The 23,356-nt window shown below is 42.9% G+C and overlaps 2 protein-coding genes across 7 annotated transcripts in view; one reads left to right on the top strand and one right to left on the bottom strand.

Annotated features, from left to right (window-relative positions):
* The window catches only part of CSTF3 (cleavage stimulation factor subunit 3), a 54,200-nt gene extending 53,390 nt beyond the window's left edge, over positions 1-810 (top strand). For both annotated transcript variants that reach the window (XM_062576906.1, XM_062576905.1), the window contains one exon: positions 109-810. In XM_062576906.1, the coding sequence (XP_062432890.1) occupies positions 109-311 (203 nt within the window). In that variant the 3' untranslated portion in view covers positions 312-810. The remainder of the gene's footprint in view (positions 1-108) is intronic.
* On the bottom strand, positions 808-22,312 carry TCP11L1 (t-complex 11 like 1). Of its 5 annotated transcripts, XM_062576912.1 has the most exons (11): positions 22,030-22,041; positions 20,104-20,290; positions 18,464-18,629; positions 13,295-13,427; positions 10,385-10,505; positions 9,627-9,847; positions 8,510-8,646; positions 7,813-8,015; positions 5,600-5,781; positions 4,736-4,908; positions 808-4,527 (listed from the first exon to the last, which is right to left on the bottom strand). In XM_062576912.1, exons 3-11 carry the CDS (start codon positions 18,615-18,617, stop codon positions 4,292-4,294), a joined length of 1,560 nt encoding a protein of 519 aa, XP_062432896.1. In that variant the 5' UTR covers positions 18,618-18,629; positions 20,104-20,290; positions 22,030-22,041; the 3' UTR covers positions 808-4,291. The 5 variants fall into 5 exon arrangements, with proteins under 5 accessions (XP_062432896.1, XP_062432892.1, XP_062432891.1 ...); XM_062576908.1 differs by lacking the exons at positions 20,104-20,290; positions 22,030-22,041 and adding an exon at positions 22,284-22,312; XM_062576907.1 differs by lacking the exons at positions 20,104-20,290; positions 22,030-22,041 and adding an exon at positions 21,055-21,135.
* Between the last annotated feature and the right edge of the window lie 1,044 nt (positions 22,313-23,356).

Genomic DNA, 23,356 nt, shown 5'->3' with positions numbered 1-23,356 from the left:
TCTTCTTATTCCAAAAGCATACCTGAAATTCTATTCAACTTTGAAACACCCTTCTCATCAGGGAATTCGCTTTCACAAATTAACCTATTTTTTTTTCTTGTTCTACAGCTGTTGATGAAGCTGTAAGAATAATTACTGGAGGCCTACCTGAAATAACTGTGGAAGGCAATGGACCTGTGGAAAATAATGCTATGCTCAATAAGGCTGTCAAGAGACCAAATGAAGATTCTGATGACGATGAGGAGAAAGGATCAGTAGTTCCCCCTGTTCATGACATTTACAGAGCACGACAACAGAAGAGAATCCGGTGAAACAAGTCTGGAATTCTACTGCAATAGACAAAGACTTGTTTTGAATTTGTCTTGTCTCTTAAAAGTCAAGCATTTAAAAGGGACAGCTGCAAACAAAAAAAATCTTGAAATGGTTTTGTTACTGTGGTGCCTCTTCTCCCATATTGTTCTTGAACCGAAAACAGAGAGAACCAATCTTAGAATGTGCTCTGAACAAAATTAGGTTTTCAAAAACAAAAGTGCAAAATGACTAAACTGCATTTTGTTCTTTCTTCAAGGATGTTCACGTCAGCCACTTGAAATCTTGTGGGTTTTCAACAGTTTTATTTTAAAAACTGGATGGCTTATAATTGTGAAGCATTTTTAATTCACACTTTCTGGAAAACAATTGTTCTCAGTTTGTTCATGTAGTGTCCTGCCTTATTGTTCGTTTTTATTTATGGCAGAATGTATGGAATCTGTTTTGTAGTTGAAAAATGGAAAAACATTCCTTTAAAATAAAAGGATATCGATAACATCATGCCTTATTCTGATTTTATTCAAACATTTTTTTTTCTAAATATCACTCAACTACTTCAAAAGCAATGTTAAGAATTAAAACCATCACAGGAAACTGATCAGACCATATATACTAGAATTATTTTGTCTTCCATATCTCTAGAAGATACAGTATTCTTTTGCTCTTAATGCCATGACTGTTTAAAGAAGACAGCATAGTAAGACAATTTCAATACATATTTCTAATGTGGATGTCCAGGAGTATTAGTTAACTGAGTCTGACCCTGATAAATGCAGTGGTCTTCTATTTAATAATGTACAAAGCTAAATTTTAATATATTAGCTACATAGTTTAACCTGTTGTTTTCAAACAAGCTAACAGAAATGATTATATGAACTTCTGAAGCACTTCTATGCATACTTTAGCTTTTAACTTGTAATTAACTATTCAAGTGTACCCTCATAAGACCGTCAGAACCCTGATGAACTATACAGAAATAAGACTTTCTGACAAGTAGACAGACATTCCCACCACCAGGAGGACAGATGACTGCAGGTCAGCACTGCTATCTACCAGACTAAGAGGTAAAACAGCATACATGTAACAGTGTAAATATTCACATAGGGAGGGAGGGCCTCGCCTTATCATTGCCTTTTCTCCTTCTTTTTTTTTTCCTCTTTTTTTTTTTTTTTTTTTTTTTAACTTTGCCACTTAACAACATCTACACAGGTCTTTTAAATATGACTCAGCCCATTTCTCTATCATTAAAAAAATAAAACAGAATTGGAGAAAACACTAGTATGACTTGCACTTGTAGGCATTTACCACAGTTGCTTTGGATCTTTAAATTTAGTGTTAGGTAACAACAGCAGAAGCCTGCAACACCCAACCACTGTGGCACTCATTTCCTGCTGCGTGCAACACCCAAAGGTGAGCCAGAAGCCAGATCAGAGGTGGGGTCGGCACTATTTTCTCCATGAAGCCTTAGGATCCAACCCTTGTTGAGAAGCGAGTTGGGGTTTACCTACTGCCGCGACCCTGGGAGCAGCGTGCGCGCAGCACCAGCCGCGCGGTCCGTGCTTCGACGTCGGCACAAGCAGGAGCTGGCGCTTGTGCGCACCGAGGTGCTGCGCTGCACAGCTAGAAGCAGCCATCTCTCAGGGAAGGAAAAAAAAAAAAAAGCCTATGGAAAAATACCTGATGCCAGAATGAGTGGGACTGAAAGGGTAAGCAAGACGATCCTTGCTTAGTCCGTGCTGCTTGCCCTTTGCTGCTGTTCCTTTCCACAGCTTGAGGCCTGCCCCCCACCTAGCTTTAGCAGTACAGTCTTGGGGGTGGGGGCGGAGGGGGAGGAAGCTTTTAAAGGCAGCCTCTAGGCAATGCAAGAACATAAAATAGCACCAATCAGCCTCTTCAGCTCTCACTTACCAAAAAAACGTTTTTTTTTTCTTTTTAAATCTTTCTAGCGAAAATGGCATGGGTAGCTCTTTTGTTACCCACACTATTGAATGAGCTTTTTTTGGAGCTGCAAGCTATAGGCTTTATTTCAAGGTGAAGCCTGCACTAATAACAAGGTACAGTAAGCAGAGGCAGCAATACTGAAGACCTTTGTAACATCCTTTGTTAAACTAAACAGAATACAGTAGAAGTAGACTACACCAAAACTCTACTTAGAACCGGTTTTCTGGCTAAAGGACCAGCTCTGTTTTGAGTTACCAAAGATCCAACGCAAGACACACAATGAGTAAGATTTTTTTTTTTTTTTTTTTTAAACCCACTTGTCTAAACTAGTGATCTCTTACATGACTTCTTTTTTTTCGGAGGGGAAAGGGGTTTTGTAATGAATGAGAAAAGATTTGTTTTATAGTTGCATAGGCTAATATGCAGTAAAAGGTCTTATTCTGTCTTCCTCCCTATTCAAAATTATTGCAGCTATATCCATGCTGACATTTATAGGGATACTAGAAAGGGAAGCATCAACACAGATTCATCATCAAGTACTTCCTTCTACAAGCTTTATTATTTTGATTGATTAGTTTATCAATAAAATGAAGCTGGAAGTTATCATCATTAAAGGACTTTTTTTTTTTAATGTAATTGTTTTTAAGAGACAATATTTTGCTGTGGATATAGCCTCTGAAACACTGATCATGATGATGAACTCTACTTTCATAAAGTCATCACATTTTGACTGTGTTGTACTCAATAACTAGAGGAGAATTTCAAATATACTTACCTCCTAAGTTTGAAATTACATTATTAAGTTATTAAATATTATATACTATGATTTCAATATTTTTGACATTATTATTGAAAGTAAGAGTATAATAGCTGTAAGATCATTGAGATTTTCTGTGAACATCCATCTATACAACATGTAGTTAATTAAATTCAAGATCTAAAAATATTTTAAGTTTCAAGAACATCTCTACAAAGTGGAAAAACATCTGAAAATATTCCCTGTGTATTCAAATCAACATTACATCATTTATTTCTCACTCTATGTTTAAAATCACCTACACTTCTGATAGTGCTCTGCACTTCCTGTATATTTCTGAAGACATGATTGAATATGCAACCATCTCTAACTGTAGTTTTAAAAAACAAGTAAAATTTTTCAGTCAAAAGAATCAAGCATTTTAAATCCACCTTCCAAAAATGACAAAGATTGAATTTAAAATCAGTATTTCACATAAAAAGGAGTAAACTACTAGCAAAAAAAAAAAAAGGTAAGAAATGCTACTTTTATCAAAACATTTTAGCTCTGCCCTTCTGAAGCCTTTACAATAAATAAATACAGCTGCAATCTATAAGATTGCCACCTTGGTAAGTACTGTACATAGCAGAGGACAGTTACCCAATAACCAGAAAATTTGCTACAAAAATATATTGTTTTTTGTAACATCTGCAGGTAAACAGCAAAAAAATGCTATTAAAAATGCAGAAAAAAAATAGTAGTCTACCATACTAACTGTAATGTTATAATAAAGTGCTGTTTGGTTTTATTTTTTGCCTGTTAAAATTTCTCATATTTAGAGTTTTAGCTTACTACCTCAGTCTTTAAAGTAAGCTTATTTTTTTAAAAAAGCCAAATCACCCTGCTGGGAAGGACCATTGCTAATCTGCTCTGGACTAAACAACTAACTTGATGGTAAATCAAGAGAATAAAATGCTCCAAGAACGCCAAAAATGAGCCATTTAAAGACCATTTGGTTGTCAAACTTGTCCTACCTAGCATCTGCTCAAAATCTAAAAATTGCAGCCATAAGAATACCAAGACAGCCCCCCAGGTTGCATACTTGCATCAAAAATTCATCTCTTTTTCATCATTCATTTCAGAACCCCTTCCGCAACTCATGTATTTTTCTCATTAATCATCACTAGTGAATTAAAAGAACCAATGTTTAAATGGAAAGCTGTTTTTCTAGGCAAATATTGGTGCAATTTTTTTTTGGAAAGAGCAGACAAAGTTAGTACCATATTGGTAGTGTACAAACTGGTTTTACGATTCTTCTGATTTCCCTATGAGCTGAGATTCTTCCTTAGCCAGTATTTTTCCAAGGACTGCATCGTAGTAAGGGCTGAAGACCATTTTGTTGTAGTTGACAAGACGAACGTACTTGACAGCGATCTCTTCCAGCTCTCGCTGAATAGGGCCTAATCCTCCAGGAAGAGCAGGTAACGATCTCCGGTGACTAGAGGCAAGATGACTGTCCAGGAACTTTTGAATTCGAGAATCTGGAAAAATGGGATCAAGAGTTTTGATTTTTTTTTTTTTAAGAGACAGTCAGTCAGAAAGATCATAATCTCACATTCAGGAAAGCCGAACACAGAGAACAAGTATTTAAAACATTAAATGAGAAGAGCGGGCACGACTCACCACCAACAGTTTGCGAACAGAGAAGAGCGGGCACCTGAGAACAGACCGTGTTTTGCCGCAGCGTACCTATTAGCTTGCATATGGCGTTATCAGGATTGGCCGCTGCTTGGATTTGTCCTTTAAGCACAGTCTCTCTCTCGGGCGTGAATGGTGTAAAGCCGTGCTGGGAAAGGCAGCTATTGACTTCAGCACACACCTTTTCACTGATGGTAGCCAGAGATTCCCTTAGGTTAAAGGAGCTACAGAAAGTGGAGTGGAGCATTACTTAGGGATTTGAGTTACCTGCTTTTCTTCCACCTTTAAAAACAAACTCTCCAGTCAGAGTTGCCTTGGTTGTCAAGTGTAATGGAAGAAGAGTAATCCAGATAAAGCAAGAATTATAAAGAACACAGTGTATTTTCTATATATGAAAAATAACATTAAGACATAAAACAAAGAGGTAGGATAGCATTAAAGATTTCCAGCCTGAACAATCCATCCAAATAAGAGTTGACTTTCTGTCTATATAGACAGTTCAAAATAATGTAGAAAACAGTTGTCAAGCCACAGTGCATTCAGGAATCGTTCCAAATGCACACGCACCTTACTGTACCGCACTCAGACAACGCACGGGAGACTGGCCCGACCCGCGTGCACAATTGTGTGCTTGCACTCACAAGGCTCCGGCTTCATATGCCAACCGGGCGTCATAAGGAACAAATACTTTGAAAAAAAGGAGCACCCACACTTTGGAAAAGAACAAAGCCCAAACCGACAGTTCTCTATCAGTAAGCTGGACAAAAAGTGCCAGCATGAATTAATAAAAAGCCCTTATCACTTCCTCTACGTACCCTACAGTCTACAGCCAAAGAGAAGCTTAAACTGATTATCTACTATGGTCAAACTCAAATTACACCTGCCTCTGTGTGACTAGGATTATTCAATACTCACGGAAGATGCAGTCCGGCCAACAGCACCTTGATAATGGTTTTGATTTTCTCAGCAAATCCAGCTATACCAGCAAGTGCTGAGCCTGCTGCACTGAACGTGACCAGGAGGACAGTCCCAGTCAACAGGAGTTGTTCCAGCTCCAGCTGTATTTCCTGAAAACGGAGCTGGTCCATTAACACAGTCTGCAAAGAAATGAGAAAGGCAGCAGAGGACAAATTCAGAACGCTGGGCTGTGAAGCGCCCCTGCGATGCCAGATAACATAATATAGGTAATTCTGAAAACTTAGTTCTTTCATAGCATTGAAAAACTAGAGAAAAGAAACAGCCATACCAAAACCCACATGCTAGGCTGAGAAGAAAGTTCAGTACACAATGTCCTGAAATAGCATGTCCAGAAGCCAGGAAAAACGCATCCTCCCTCGGTCTTCTGCAGAAGACTTACCAAGTCACTCTTAAACCTTAGTTTCCAAGGTCCTGTAACTCTAAGCTTGCGTTAACTGTGTTCTAAGCACTTTTTAACTGAAACATAAACCTCCACCCATCACTAACAGGCTGCCCAAAGAGCTTGTGGACTCTCCATCCTTGGAGATATTCAAAACCTGACCGGACACAGCCCTGAGCTGTCCCCGAGTCCCTTCCAATCTGAATTATTCTATGATGCAATCTTACAGGTAAAAGCTAGATTACAGCTACCATTTCTTCACTCCAAAATATTTCAGGAGGTTGAAAATATGAAAATACATACATGCTAATATATAATATACAATATTACACTGTAGATATAATGTAATATTCTGCTTTATGACATAAAACACACAGGCCTGCTTGATCAAATTAGTCTAATTTGACATGCTGACTCAGTGACCAGAACCAGATACTTCTGAGAAAGGCACAAGAATTCACTGAGGGACCATCACAGGGGTACCACATACGGGACTTGCCGGGGGAAAAAAAACAAACAAATTCACTCCTGCTGGAATAGCAGCAGTTCGAAATGAAGGTGGCTTTGCAGGACGGTACTGATAAATTTGTATTATCTTACTGTTAGGTGTTTTATTTTCTCACTTTCATGACCAATTTGTTAATATACAAATAAAATTCAACAGTAAGAAAACCTTTAAAAGATGGCTTGTATTTCCACCCTTCAATTACTGAGCTTATACTGCAAGTCAGTTTTAATCCCCTCTCAAGCCTGAAAATGCCAATTTTTCTTTTAAGAACCACTATTGGGGTTAAGCTATGGCAAAGAGATCAACAAAAGACAGATTCACTGTAATTCCTGTTGAACAATCTCAAACACACTTGAAGGAACACAGAGGCAATAAATACTTCTGCTTTATGGTTTCTATAAGCGTGTTCCAAAGAGTTCTTCCTAAATGCACAAAAAGCTGTTTATTTTGCCCAGCCTGAGTTCCTGGCTTTTCTTCTTCACAACTATGAGTTAAGGACATCAAATTTACAGGGAAAGGCAGCTTTTTCAGTATAATCTACCTTTATTTTCTCTCCAACAATCCGAAATGTGCAAGTTTGCCCCGATTCAGAGGATTGTTGGAAAGATTTTGAACCAAAGATTTAACCTCCCAAGCACAAAAAGAAACGGCCGTGCGATGATAAAGAGGCAGAGAACCGTTATCCTATCCCAATTCCTGAACTCCGCTACCTGTGCCGGAACAACGCCGCGAGGAACCGCTACCAAAGCCTCCGGTCACCCACCGGAGCAGCTGCTCACCCACCCAAGAACTCCCTGCGACACATTTTCCTCTTCCACAGCTACTCTCTCCCACGCGCGCTCGTCCAGGACGCGAACCCGCTGAAAAGGCCGCTCCTCCTCCGCGGAGAGCGGAGGGCTTGAGGCGCGAGGGAAGCGGGCGGCCTCGCGCCGGCACGGCGCGCGCGGACAGCCCCTCTCCCCAGGCGCCTTCCGCCACTACGCGAGCGACGGGAGAGGAGACGGGCACAGGGAAGAGCAACCGCCCGCTCAACAGGTCAGCATCAGGCACGAAAGTGAACAACTGGCTCCTCTCTTTTTCCACCAAGTCTCAGAGCTGAAGAAGGGCTTACCCTATTAAGAGAGCTGTGAGCAGTCTCAACCAAGAGATAACGCATTTAGTACTGCATTTGGGGCAAGGCTACAAATCCAAACAGTTTCCATCACAGCTCAGAAACATAAAAGCTGTAGAACATAGAAATCAATTTCTCTGTTAAATACCTACTTCTGGAAAAGGCCTGTTCACATGATCCCACTTGAGGAGCTTTAAGTACGCCCGGTTTTGTACAGCCGTGGGGCACAACGCAGCAGCTCCACCAGCAGCACCGTCATCGTCATCACCGCAGGGGGAAAGCAGCTTCTTACATCTCAACTTTCCAAGATCATCTGCTGCTTCTTGCAACCAGTCTGTGACAAGGTCTAAGGAATCTGGGGAGGGGGAAGCCTTGGTAAGAAAATTTGTTTTCAAAGCTTGTTTTTTTTCCACTGTTAATTCCCAAATAATCCCATTAAGTCGCTATTCCTAACACCCATAAGTTACTGATATGTATTTTATTTACAGCATCAATCAGAACATCTAAAACAAAATCAAAACCACGCAGATACAAGAAATCAGAGGCAAGATGATGCCTACTAATTACGATAAAAAAGCCTAGTGTGAAGACCTACAGCTCTAAAGCATTTTGTGTTGATTTATTATGCCATACACTCTATTCAAATGAAACAAAACTCCACCGCATTAAGTGCTGAAATGTTGTATCAGTATATTTTTTCAAACCATAGTTTTGGGGCACAAGCTGTCATTTACCACATGAATTATAGAACATAAAACAAAATCTAATTTCTTTTTGTGATACACAAGCAGAGATGGACAGTTTGCTGGGATGTCAGAGGGAAAGAAATTAAGAAAAACAAAATCATACTTGGTTGTTTCTCAAGAAACTCCTGAAACTTCTTTCTTTCATATTCAGCAGACTGCTGCATTAATTTTGGCCTAATACTACTGACAGCGAAGTTTGCCATATCCATTTTCATTAGGTCTAACACAGAGAAAATTGCTCTAAACAAACAAACAGAGAGAGTTATTCAGGGCTACAGAGGTTGCAGAGGTGCTATTTACAAGATTTATTCGGGTGTCCAAGGGAAGAGCAAGAGCACGCATGCAAAACGTTAGGGTGCCTAACAGCTTCAGAGTGCGAGTCGGAGAGCAGCAGCGAGCAAACACGCACACGCACACGCACACGCACGCAGGCACCTCTCCCGAGCAGGGAATAAAACTCGCTCTCCGCAAGAACGCCTCCAGCACTGCCAGCGCCGCAGAACGCGTCGCCCAGGATGTGCACTATCGCAGGCTGAATACCCCCACAGACCACCTGCCTCTGCTGGCAGCCCACACAGTCAGCCTCAGTGGAAATCCAAGAATCAGACCCCGGGGCGGGGGAAAGGCAACCAAATCCCTCCTGGCAATGTTTCTGTCAGGTCAACCCTTACTCTTGGAAGCTTATCAAATTAGAAAATGTTTTTGCATAAAAAGATAAAACAGCAAGGATAATAGGATTTCCTCTAACTACTGAGAGCTTGAGCTGTTTATTCAGAAAGGTGGTGACAAAGCAGAAACCTCCACTATGCTCCCAGATCCAATATGTTTGCTCCTTTTTTTTGGAAAGAAAGGACTGGCTGAGGAACAACAATAGCTTTTTGCTATGCTCCTGATTGTGTCCAAATTTAAAACCAACAGCAGAAAGTATTAAAAAAAAACAGAAAGCAGCAGAAAAAGCAAACTAACTATTCATCTGCAACATTTCAGAAAAGGCCCTTCAGTGACGTGCAGGAGCCAGTCAAATATCCATCCGAACCAGGAGGGCCCTCGACTTCCGGAGCATCTCCCCCCTTCGCACCCACAACTGCGCTCCCTTCCTTCACTCCCTTTTTCCAGGAGGATCAGCAAGTCACCCTGCTGCAGAACCTCCCCCAGCCCACACGTTCACACACACCTATGTACAGCACTCTCAACACAACTAATAAATATCATTTCAGTACCTGAACAGAGGAACTACTTCATGAATATCTTTCAGTTTCTTAATTTCTTCATCTCGAGCTGGAGCACAGAGGGTCCCCATCATCCCAATAACAAATTCTACCAACTTAGAAATGTCCAGGGCCCCATTCTCGGCCTCCTGTTTTATCAAATCCAGATCAAGAACTTCTGTAATCTGGTTTCTTAGTCTAGCATGACCAGGCAACAAGAAAGACAAGAGAGTCTGAAATGGAAAGTTTTAATAGTGCATTAGTTCTACGCATCCAACACTACTGGACTAAGGCAGTTATTGAATCATTTTTTACTTACATTAATAGCCATTTACAAGTGGAATCTCAATTTTATTAACAAAGCCATAGAATCATTTACCAACTCCAAATTCAACAGTTTCACCCCATTGTGAATGACACTGAAGATTCCCATGTGGTAAAAGCTCTGCAGCACACATCATCTTTACGACTACTGCACCTTGCTTTGTCAATCCACGCTGGGGCATCTCGGTGCTTCCATAACTAATACCACTGTCATATTATGAAATCAGTATTAGTTACTTCTATTAATCTTAAATGATCTGGATTAAAAAAAAAATCAAATCTTTCCTCTGGGAGTATACAGTTTACGTAAGTTCACAGAAAATATGGTAGCAATGAAAAGGTCATGAGAGTCCTTTATGAACAGCCACATTTCAAACACTTCTGGCTGCTCATATCAACACAATTACACAAATTCAGTAATTCACTTTGACATCACAGCCTCTTACCTCTTTAATTTCTCCCAACAGTTTAATTGCATGGTCATAGGTTGGCGGATCTTCCTTTAGCTGGGCTTCCAGGCAATCCCAGAAAGCTTTGTGCACAATATCTCTTACTTTTTTTTCCAAGCTGCAGGCAAACACAGCCAATTAAGAAGGGCAACACTTGTCTCTGCAACCACCTTATGTAGCTTATGTAGTGACTTGCAGCTCCTTAAGGAGAGTGTGTGCTATTAATATATTAATATGTAAGGATTAACAGAGAAGAAATCTACCATTTTAAGCTACTCTGGAGGGGAGAGGAAAAAAAAAGAAAAGAAAAGAAAAATGAGATGTAGGATTTGGAATGGCTTATATCCCAAAAATGGGCTACTCAAAAGCAAAGAAAGCTACGAATTAAATGCTTGAAAGCATCTGTCTAATGCTACCTCTGAAGTAGACCACTAGAAGAAAAAAAAATTTAAAATTATAGTTTGTCTTCAGAAGAACAATATTGATGTTTCTTTGCAAAACGTCACTAGAGTAATACAATTCTACCAAGTAAAACTCGTTAAGTAAACCTAAGTGAAATGAAGTAACTCCCCTGATACAAAAGCTTCTGTATTTCAACTCAAACGCTGAGTTTACACTGAGCTAAAGGCCCCATTCAGTTCATATAAACAATAAATGAGTTCCACTGACCCAGTAACCAATTTCTCATTCAAAATACTGAAAATTACTCCACGTCAGTAGGCACACTCCTGTTCACACCAGGTTCGAATTCAACGCTGAAGAAAAAAACTTAAAATGCTCACTCACACACACACACGAAGAATGGCTGCACCAAATCCCACAGGCTCCCACAGTTCTTACTCCAGGTACCACTGAGGTTCAAGCATCTCCCAAAAGTACTTAACATGCCGTGGTTCCCTGAGAGCACTTGTCTTCAGTACCTTCAAGCTGCAGGGGACCCTAAGCTATACTTTCCACAAAAAGCTATTTAAGTGCATTAAGTATATAGCATGGGGAGAATGAGCTTTGCGTATCTCAGGTGTCCCTTCCAAATGCTCGCTTCAGAGCCAGCACCAGTCTCTGCATAAAGTGTGCACAACCTGGAAGTAAAGTAATAGAAAGGACTGGACACTACTGCTTCAGTCTGCCTAGCAGGTGAGGCAGACGCTGAGATGGTGACGAAGAGAGAGATCAACTCATTGCTCGAGATCTAAAACATATGAGTCTTGACGGACAACAGATGTCTGTCGTCACGTGCTTGCTCAATTAAATGCAGATTTGTCCTCACCATTTAAGGGGGACATGATTCTATCGCCTACCAACTCAGATGCTCAGGCATGGGAACAAATTATAACAAGGATCCTCACATGCACTATTCAACCCCTACCACAGAGCCAGTTGGGACTCGGTATCTTTAATAGCACATGCACGTTTTTTTGGATTATCATTGTCACATTAGCTAGCTAGCAGTCCACATCCCTTAATAATACCACCACTGCTATACGTTGGTGTCAGAACTAGAATTACTCCCTTTTCTGTCAGGGACAATTCAAGTTGCAGGCGATATCCTCTCAATACTAATGCTAACAGGAACCACAATCACCTTGTTTTGGCGGAGACAGGCATCAGGTCTTTCCTCTTGGTTTGACCCACTTCAATAGAGAGCAACCACTGCCAATCTTCTAACAGCCATCCATACCACATGCTCTGGGAGTACTCCTGAAGTTAATGTTTCAGCATGATATGCAGCCATTTCCCAGAATCAGGCAAGAAATAGCTTAGGGAAGGAAGCAGACTGGGACCCCAGCATAGTTCCACTGCCTGCATTCAGCAGTGGTGTACCTTAAACAAACAGCCCTCAAAGGGTTGCCAGTTAGAGCTGAAATTAATACTAAAACAGCTTATGGCTTTAATGGAAAAAAAAAAGTATACCAAACAAAATTCATTTGCAGTTGCCCTGCTAATGTCCCTTAAGCTTCAGGAAGGAACCATAAAAATCCTTGAGTTCATGTCCTGTTTCAAAAAAGAGAGATGAAATATGCTTTGAGCTGTACTTGGGCAAACAAACATCCATGGTTGATGTGTTCAAACCTGGGGCACAACCAAGAATGCTGAGACAGAGCCTGTTATTCAGGCACAGATGGTCTCTGGGGTCCTCTCTCTCAAAAGCAGAGTAGCTGTGACATCTACGGAAGACAATCTTCCTGGTTCCAACTTGGACCAAGCCTCCTTCCTGAAATATGCACTCACTTTCATAAATTAACCCAGGAAACACATTGTCAGCCACATCTGTATCTGTGTACGAAAGGAAAAGGAACAGCAGATGAAGCACTGTTGATGCAAAATCCTGTTATAGGACGGGGTCAGCTACGCTGGCCAACATCTAACTAGACATCAAGGCCTCTCCTGTTTTCTCTCCCTCCTCTCCTACTCCAGAGTGAAATTACTCTAAGTAAGATAGAGAAGGAAAGCTTTCAAATTTAAATGGATCAAGGACTAACCTAATAAAATGTAGCAGTATCTTCCCAAAACAGGTAGTAGGCTCAATAAAAGCAGTTTCATCTTATTCCAAGAGGCAATGAAAGCTTAAGAGATGCTAAAAGTGCTACTTGCCCTGCAGCTAGAGTCATGTTTCCAGAAGATCCTAGGCTCAGGCTCCTGGGACAAGTGGGGAACTGGTAGGAATGGCCCCACAGCAGGAATCACACTCACACATACCCAAAGAATTACTCCAAGAAGCTCAATCTTCACACGAATACACTTCTGGGGAAGTAGAACTGTACGCTTATCACCTCCTTATGCTCTGCCCTAGGCATCTCCTATTGCGCATGCCAGGTAGGATACTAGACAGACCTTTTATCTGATTCACTAGTCACTCTGCAGTTCCACAAATGAAAATTTTATTTAAGTATTTGCTAATAGTCTTACCTATGTTCTGGTAATTCAGCTGGTTTTATCTGGAAGTCTCCGTTAACAATGATTTCATGTGCCAGAGCCATATTCGTTACTCCCTTAGCTGTTTCCATTAGCTCTTCCAGTGACACGAGCCGAGGAGGACTAGCTGTAACATAAATTAAACTGTCAGACAGTTATCAGTATATATCTGTGGAAAAGAGCCTTTCTAATACTTTCATACCCTGAAGATTCTTCTCCTTTTCCTCCCCTCCTCTTCCAACAGTTGGCAGATTGGACAGGTTTGTAATACTACAGAAAGTAATGTTCTGGGCTCAGTATGTCAATTACTTCCAAGTTCCACCAAGCTCTTCATTTAAAAACAAACAGAAAAACCCACCACTTCTTCAGGGCTGCTTAACTGCATCTTTCTCCGTATCATAGGGAGAGATCATTAAAAATTCCAACTTTTCACCATACTGTTTCCCCAGTTATCTGCAGATGTTGCATTTCAGTTTTATATTTTTCAAGGAAATGACTTTATAAAGCAGTCAACAATATAACATTAAACACACTAGCGGCTGATTACTCTCAGTACTTCCAGTGCAACTGGCACTGCTCCAAACTCTCTTTTTCCTGAGGCTATTGCTCAGGTGACAACGGACATCAAGACCTAGTCTCAGCACTGTTACCTAAGGCTTCTTCCTCTGGCAGGAACAGAAATAGTGGAGTTCAGGATCCTGTGTGGAGAAAGCAGGGCAACAAGTAGGACTGCCCTACTTGCCCTGGACTTCAGGAGAGCAAACTCTGGCCTCTTTGAGACCTACTTGGAAGAATCCCATGGGCTGGGGCTCTAGAACAAAGGGAGGTCCAGGAGAGCTGGTTAATACTCATGCATCACTTCCTCCAAGCTCAAGAGCAGCACATCTCTATAAGTAAAAAGTCAAGCAAAGGGGGCAGGAGACCTGCATGGATGAATAAGAAGCTCCTGGCAAAACTCAAGCAGAAGGAAGTCCACAGAATGTGGAAAAAGGGAGAGGCCACTTGGGAGGAATATAGGAATGTTGTTGGAGTAGGCAGGGATGTGACGAGGAAGGCAAAGGCCCATTTGGAATTCAGTCTGGCAAGGGATGTCAAGGACAACCAGAAGGGCTGCTTCACATACACTAGCAAAAGGAAGACTAGCGAGAAAGTGGGCCTGGTGCTGAATGGGGTGGGTGCCTCAGTGATGAAGGATACAGAGAAGGCAGAGTTACTGAATGCCCTCTTTGCTTCAGTCTTTACTGCTAAGGCCAGCCCTCAGGAATCCCAGACCTTGCAGACAAGACAGAAAGTCTGGAGAAATGAAGACTTTCCCTTGGCTGAGGAGGATTGGCTTAGAGATCATTTAGGCAAACTTGACACCCACAAATCCATGAGCCCAGATGGAATGCACCCACGAGTGCTGAGAGAGCTGGTGGATTATTTTTTTGATAGGTTGCTCTCCATCATCTGTGAAAGGTCATGGAGAACAGAAGAGGTGCCTGAGGACTAGAAGAAAGCCAGTGTCACTCCAGTCTTCAAAAAAGGCAAGAAGGAGGATCTAGGAAACCACAGGCCAGTCAACCTCACCTCTATCCCTGGAAAGGGGATGGAACAGCTCATTCTGGATGTGATCTCTAAGCATATAGAGGAAAAGGTGGTGATCAGGAGTAGTCAGCATGGATTCACCAAGAGGAAATCATACTTAACCAAACTGATAGCCATCTATGATGGAATGACTGGCTGGGTAGATGAGGGGAGAGCAGTGGATGTTGTGTACCTTCACTTCAGCAAGGCTTTCGACACTGTCTCCCATAACATCCTCACAAGCAAGCTCAGGAAGTGTGGGTTAGAGGAGTGCACAGTGAGGTGGATTGAGAACTGGCTGAAAGGCAGAGCTCAGAGGCTTGTCATCAGAGCTGCAGAGTCTAGTTGGAAGCCTGCAGCTAGTAGTGTGCCCCAGGGGTCAGTAGTGGGTGCAGTGTTGTTCAACCTACTTATCAATGACCTGGAGGAGGGGATAGAGCGACCTCTCAGTAAGTTTGCTGATGATACCAAGCTGGGAGGAGTGGCTGATACACCAGAGGGCTGTGCTGCCATTCAGAGATACCTGCCAGGCTGAATTGTTGGATGGAGAGGAACCATGTGAAGTTCAAAGACAAGTGCAGGTCCTGCCCCTAGGGAGAAATAACCCCAGGCACCAGTACAGGCTGGGGGCTGACCTGCTGGAGAGCAGCTCTGCAGAGAAGGACCTGGGAGTGCTGGTGGATGACAAGTTGCCCATGAGCCAGCAATGTGCCCTTGTGGCCAAGAAGGCCAATGGTCTCCTGGGGTGCATTGGGAAGAGTGTTGCCAGTAGGTCAAGGGAGGTGATCCTGCCTCTCTACTCAGCCCTGGGGAGGCCTCATCTCGAGTACTGTGTCCAGTTGTGGGCTCCCCAGGACAAGAGAGGCATGGAGCTACTGGGGAGAGTCCAGCGTAGGGCTATGAAGATGATCAGAGGGCTGGAGCATCTGCCCTACGAGGAACGGCTGCGAGAGCTGGGCCTGTTTAGCCTGGAGAAGAGAAGACTGAGGGAGGATCTTATCAATGTCTACAAATACCTTAAGGGAGGGTGTCAAGATGGGGCTGGACTCTTTACAGTGATGCCAAGCAACAGGACAAGAGGCAACAGGCACAAACTGAACCACAGGAAGTTCCACCTGAATATGAGGAAAAACTTCTTTACTGTGAAGGTGACAGAGCACTGGACCAGGTTGCCCAGAGAGGTTGTGGAGTCTCCTTCTCTGGAGATATTCAAAACCCGCCTGAACATGATCCTGTGCAAGGTGCTCTACGGGACCCTGCTTAAGCAGGGGTGTTGGACTAAGATGATCTCCAGAGGTCCCTTCCAACCTCAACCTTTCTATAACTCTGTGAAAAGGACAGGCAAGTAGCTTCAAAATGGACTCTATCATACAAGTGAATAGGAGGAAGCACAACACCTGAAAAAACAGGCCCGCTTCCATTAGGTAGAAGACAACGGTAGTGACTGACTGCAGAAATCTGAGAGGTAGAAAAGCACTGGTTGGGTCAGTGACAGTTTCAGAAAATTTAATTTGCTTCCTGGATGCCCTGGAAATTACTGGTCCTAATAGTTCCAGGTTACATAACATCTTCCACCTGGGAGGCTACTGACCTCGCTGTGGTGCATGAAGTTGCACTAAAAGCAAGATGACGTACGGACAAAGAAAGTGCAGCTCGCGCTGATTAGGGGAGCAATCTAGTCCCCACTGAAGCCAGCTGAAACTTGTTGCCACTGTTTCTTTACGCTAAAAATTCCCCCTCATTGCGCTAGGATCCACGCAAGCAGTACATGTGTTGGCCCTGGAATGCCATGCCAAAAACTAAGAGAAGCACCACAGCTCTTCCCCAGGCCAGCTATTCGGGGAAAAAAAAGAAGAAACTGGATCATTAGTGTCCTCACGTGATGCAGACAAGAACGGCTAAGGCCATCTCACAGCTCCTCCAGAAAACACATAGCTGAGCTGAAGGGAGGGAAAAGGTACACCAGAACTGCCGTACTGGCTTGCTTCCACTTTCCGCAGTTCATTCATTTCAGCTGCAGTCCAGGCATAGCAGCAACGCATTAGTTTCCAAAACGAAACAAACCAACCAGGTATCTTCATATGCTGGGTCCACTAAGATATGTTTTAGCCCAACTATTGGGACTGGCTCAGATGATAATCCATTTTGATTACACTTAGGTTAGCAACATAGAAAGGGCCCTTTAAAAGTAAAGGCCCATCACCTGCTATTTAAAGGTGTTCCAAGTATGTAATACATAAAACAAGATAATTTTTCATGAGTTCCTCATTCTTTTCATGCAGCCCACTTTAACACTTATTTCCTTCTGCTTAGAGCTTAACCTTGCGCAGCGACTATGGGAGCACAGCAAGGACTGATATTCTGAGCAGAACTTGCAGCACAACGAAGTTCACAGCTGAATGAGAATACTCTTGTCCAATTGCCAAATGACTTCACTCTAGCAGCAGAGGCAGTAAAAGCTAAAAGACTCTTTCATAAATCAAAGAATGCTTTTAAATCATGTTACTTCATTCGCATATTATTCCTGCCCCCTTCCAAGAAGGGAGGGCTTGAGACCAACAACTTCTCTGTGGTGCAGTGCAATACAAGGCTGTGCCACGCATTTTACTTTCACGTGTCCATAACCTCTGTCCGTATGTACATTTGCTATCAGGCAATCAGCAACACTACAGTATAAATTCCATATAGAGCACCTCTGCATAGCCTACACATAACACTAAACCTCAGTGAATAATGAATGCTATTAAAAAATTAAAAAGAATGCAACAAATAAAGCATGTCATACACTGAGAATCTCTACAAAAAATGAAACTAGTTATCTGAGTAATTCTGTCTCCTTGAACTGAATTCTCAAAACCAGAAAAAATCTCCTTTGTTTTATCTATAGATTTGCCAGAAATAATCAATAGTCATCTCACATTCAGCTCCTCATGTTACAAGCAGGATGACAAAGAAAAACATGCTGTAGCAACAAACTCACAACATGAGAGTCCTCTGAACTGTTTGACACTAAAATTGGTGTTAGAATCGAAAATACTCCTACATAGCCCAGTCAAAGCTTATTAAATTTCAGATTTCAAATAAATCCACTGAGCAGAACAGCAAGAGGCACCATTAAACTTTTGATCTGTATTTGGAGAGAGAAGGAGAACATAAGAGGGAAGGAAGAAGACAGGACGTATTTTGTTGATAATTTCCTACCCTGCAATAGAAAGAGAGGCTGCAACAGCCCAGAAAGTTCAGCTGATAAAGCAAACAGCAGCAACAATCCAGCTACAATATGCTAGAGTAGTGCTTTATCCTGTAAACACTCTCACAAAGCAGCTAAGATACATATGGCTCAAGACAACACAGTTATTGTGAACAATGAAGTACTGAAATAAAGAGGGAAAAAATGTAACAGGGAAGGGTTTGCAATATCTTTGTATTACAAACAGCTGCAAAGCAAAGCAAATAATGAGGGTTCATACAGTATTTAGCTGTATGACACAGTGAAACATACACAGAATGCTGTAAAATCTCATGATTGTTTCCAAAATACAGAATTCTTTTTCTTTTTTTTTTTTTTTTTTTTAAGAAAAAAGCAATTTTGCTTACACTTCGGAGTATCATCTCTGTGTGAACCTGTAGCACTCTCTCCTGTTCTTTTTCTGATTGACTGATCCACATTATCCACGCTCTCCTCTTGGTCATCTTCCGAAACACTCAACTTTTCTTCACTTGTATGTGGCTTGTCAGGATTTTGAGACATTTTCAGTTGCTTCTTTTTAGGAAAAGAAAAAAAATGAAAAAGGGAACAAATAAGCATTTTCTGACATGACTATGTGGGAAATCATCACGTGCAGTTCTCCTGATTAAAAAAAATAAGAATAAAAGAAAACTTAAGAAGAATTACATGATGTCATTCCCGTGATGGGACCTGGACACAGTGACTTCACTTCCCATCTTAGGCAAAGAAAGGATGCTTTCAATACAGCTACCACTTGCTTAATCTTTACTCCTAGTAAGTTTTCAAAAATCTGAAACTGTTCCTTTACCATAATACACACAGATAAGAAAAAAAGGCATTTAAAGCTTCCTTCTTAGCATTGCTTATGAAGGAGCAGTAAAAAACATGTTTTAAAAAGTATTGTGGACATGATTTATAAAAAGATTATGCCAAATGAGACATTCCCACACTACATAGTGATAAGAAAGCATTCTGAACATGTTGTACTTCTGACCTGTTTTAACTGATCAGAACTTAAATCCAGGCCACCCAAATAAATCAAGAAGCAGGAAAAAGGCTAGAAATTAATTAACATACAATCTTACTCCCATAACTTCCTTCCATGCAAGAGTCACAATTTATGCATAAAAATGTCAGTATGTTTTGTTAAAAAACACAGTGACTGTAATGAACCTGTATAGTATTTAAAATATTTGTAAACTAAGTGGTAGATTTTAAGTAATTTTTATATTATATCATAAATACATGTAGTTTACCCACTGATACACTGAAAAAAGGCCACTGGAAAAGCACATATCACTGTTCATTATCTTCTCCTATTTCATGTTCAGCTTTTTCTTTGAGGAACATAATTTGCACACTTTACCATTGAAAGCTCTCTACCAAACAAAAAACTACTGCTTAAACATCAGTTCTAGGAAACTCCATTAAAAAGTACACGGTATCTCTAAATCAATCAAAAAACCAGAACTAAGTAGTTCTGCAAAGAAGGAAGTCGGGAACAGTCTGTCTTTCAAAAGCAAAAACCTTCCTCTTTCACCTACTATCCCAGGATCACTGCTTTCAGAACTTGAAAGAAACAAGTTCTTAGCAGGAAAACAACCTGCAGAAGCAGCTCACAGCTAGCGAGAGACATATTCTTACAGAGTTAAGGACTAAACTGGAAAGGATGCAGCACAAACAAGCAACAGTGCAGAAATACAGAACACAGCACAGAGACTTTTTTACGCAGTCTCTGTAAGGACTTATTCTGCTCCATCAATATTTAAACTGAGTGCTGCCAATGTCGTAATACAAGCAGCCAGGAGACTCGGTGGATACAAGAAATTACTATTCTGCTCTCCAGCAGTGACTCAGGATCATCATCCTGCTAGACGCGCACATACGAACGCAACACTACACTGCGCTTACCCAAAGCCTTGTGTTATTTCTACCGTAGACAAGAAAACAAAGCACAGAGAGCCCAGCACATACGCCCAGAGGAAAGCTAAGCCGTGCCCCAGCTCACCCTGGAAGCAACGCGAAGACAGCGTCCAGCTGGGCGTAGCACAGAGCACCCAAGCCAGCAGGCAGCTGGCGCGAGGAGGGACACCAGGGACGAGCTCCGCGGGGGAGGGCGCGCAGCTCTGCCTGGCGGAGAGGGACAGCCGCTCGCCGCGGCTGCGGACACTCTAGCAGCGAGAGGACGAGGAGAGCTGATAACAAAGAAGCAGTTAGAAGATGAGAATATAGCAAGTGCAAGATAGGTTAAACAGAGTGGGAAAACGCGTCATTTACTTTGGCTAAAACAAAAGCATTATCATAAAGGTTGCCACATTCAGTCAGCCAGATTAGATTGTTGATCATCCTATACGTTCTCTTCCTCAAAGCATCTTCCTGAAAATGAGAATCAGAAGAACAAAGATAAATCAACTAAGACCCATCTTTAATGCATACAATACTTCTCAGTAACGTGTGATATGCCTTACACTCTCTCAATGCATTTTAACCTCACGAGCCCTAAAAAAAGTACAGAAATATTACACATTACCTGTATATAGCAGGGAAACTAGGGTGGTAACTTAGACAAGTTGCTCAAGGACCCGCAGAACAGAAATGGAGGGGCCAGAAGAAAATCAGTCTCACGATTATTATACTTCAGCTTTTCCCTCTAGACTATCATTCCTACCACAGAGACTACACTCTGCCGTATCACCTTCCATAAAACAGCAGATCAAGAGCTACAGTCTCAAAAGCAACTCAATTTAAATATCGTTAAGAATTTTCACATTTCAGCTGCGAAGTCGGAAGAACCCCTGAGCCATTCAACCACAGGACCTTCCAGCAGATGAGGTAAAGAGGCACACTTGTTGACTTAGTTTGCAATAGTCTACTCTCTTCTCCTGGTTTGCTGCAATTGTTTGTCAGAACAGGTCTAGAACAAACCCTCTTTCTACTGGATAAATAAGCTTGACAATACCTCTTTCAAAAATGCAGTCATCATCTTTCACTCCACAGAAGTAATTCTCACTGTTGACAGAATAGTCTACTTCTTAGCACTGTCCTTCAATATTTTTTTAATAAAAGCAGAAGTGCAAAAGAAAATAAAACAAAAAAATTAACAAAACATTTTTATGCTGTTTTTTTTTTCCTTTTTCATTAAAAGTCCTGAAATCATTTGATGCAAACCAGCATTTAATTAACTCCACCATGCTTCTATGAAGTACATACAGAACTGGTCCGAATACAAAGCCACCCAAAACCTAAGGAGACTCCAGTTCACAAGATAAGACTCTACCGTGCCCGCCACAGAAGTAAGCTGCCATCACCCAGTGCAGCTCAGCTCCACGATCCAGCTCCCGCTAACTTCCAGTGCGGCCCCACTGCTCTATACATGATGCAAAACAAAACCAACGCCCTGAAGCCCACTTTCCTTCGAGCTTTTCTCCAGCACTGCCCTCCCTCCCCTTCCCCAATCTCATCTGCCATGTCACAGGCTCCTGACCCATCAAAAGGCAACCCAGAAGCTGCCCCTCTCGCCTGCTCCCGCGGGGGAAGGGAAGCCGCTGGACTGTCACGGCCGTCCTGCCCGCGGCCGGCTCCGGGTGAGGTCCGCGAAGCCCGCTCCGCCAGCCGGGGCTACCAAAGGAGGGCACGCAAGGCACCGCCACGCAGGTGTCAGGGCCGCGTAGCCGTAACGCGGCTCCACCAAACCCTAATCCCCCCCTCCCCGACACCGGGCATCAATTTTACTGCAATACGCGCACAACGATCCACCGGCCAAGTACAACGCTTTCGCTGCAGACGGGCACGCAGAAGCGCTCACTCGGCTGCTAGAGGAAGGAGGGGACGGGAAGAGGCTCCGCTCCGCAGCAGCGCTGCGGGCGGCCAGCCCGGCGCCCCCGCGCCCCCCGCCGCGCCGCGCCGCGCCGGGCCGGGCCGGGCCGGGCCTTACCGCCGCCGGGGAGCCCCGCTGCGCGGCGCAGGGCGGGCCGCAGCGGCGGGGAGCGGCTGCGCCGGCGCCGGGGCGCTGCGGGCCTGCGCTCGGCCCTGCAGGCGCGGCCCTGCGCGGGGACAAAGCGCGCAGCGAGCCCGGCCGAGCGCGCAGAGCGGCTGCAGCAGCGCCGCGTCCAAGGCGGCGGAGAAGGCGGGGTGCTCTCCCCGGAGAGAGCGGCCGGGGCTCTCGGCCTGCTGCCGCCGTGCACGTACCGGCCCTCCCGAGCAGCGGCCCCTTCCCGCCGTCAACGCACTGCATCGAGTCCCGCCGGCGGGGCGGGCCGGGGGCGAGGCAGCGCCTCCGCCCCGGCGCCGGTCCCGAGCCCCCCGGGCGCGGAGCAGCCCGGCACCGCGGCGAGCCCCGCGCCCCGCGGCAGGAAGGCATCCCGGCCTGGGGGGGGGTGGGGGGTGGGGGGGGGGTTAAAAGCGGAACCGTGCAGCCGGGGAGGCAACTGACCCCACAGAACAAGCAGCTGGGAAATAAAAAACTATATATAGTCAGAATCCTAAGAACAAGTAGCAGCCTTCACGCTCCCACACACTTTTTTAAATTGTGCTAAGCAACTTTTTCAGAGAAGATTGTATTTATAATCAAAACAAACCTAGTTAAAAGCAAGAACTAGGGAAAAAAAAATAAAAACACTTCACACCCTTTCCCCTCAAAAGGTACAGTTTTTCAGTATGGCTCCTATCACTTTTTTTTTTTTTTTTTTTTTTCCAGAATTTCTAACTTAAAAGTTTACAGGAAAACACGACAAGGAAAAACTCGAACTTTAGGGAGGCAAAGGCAGATATTAATGAGAATACATTATGTTACAGCACACTAAATCATCATTTCACTCTTGGAGAAAGCCACTGAAGAATTTCACTTGCTTTGAAGATGAGAGAACCAGCAGCAGCAGATACTACTACTGACTAAGGAGCTACTTACTAGTACCTCAACTTTTTATTATTATTATTATTTTTAAATACCATAACACTCCTAGTTTAAATTAGTTATTACTACCTTGTTTTCATGGCTATTAAACTATCTTTCAACCTAATTAAATTAGGTATCTACCTAATTAAAAGAACTAGTTGTATCACCACAGAAGAGAGTTTATTACTTTCAGAAGTAACTAGTGAGGTTTTCTGGCAGTCTCAACAACAAAACCACAAGAGTGAAAATTGAATGTAGTATCAATCAGAATATATAGGCCTCTAATGCTATATACACTTCTCCCTTACAAGTGTCTGGGGTGCATAGCTTGGATTTTCACTGTAGACTAAACATGGCTAGAATATGT

Source organism: Rhea pennata, chromosome 5, assembly GCF_028389875.1.
Source record: "Rhea pennata isolate bPtePen1 chromosome 5, bPtePen1.pri, whole genome shotgun sequence".
Classification (NCBI taxonomy): Eukaryota; Metazoa; Chordata; class Aves; order Rheiformes; family Rheidae; genus Rhea; species Rhea pennata.
The sequence above is the reverse complement of the archived record's forward strand: the minus strand, read 5'-3'. Positions and strand labels throughout refer to the sequence as shown.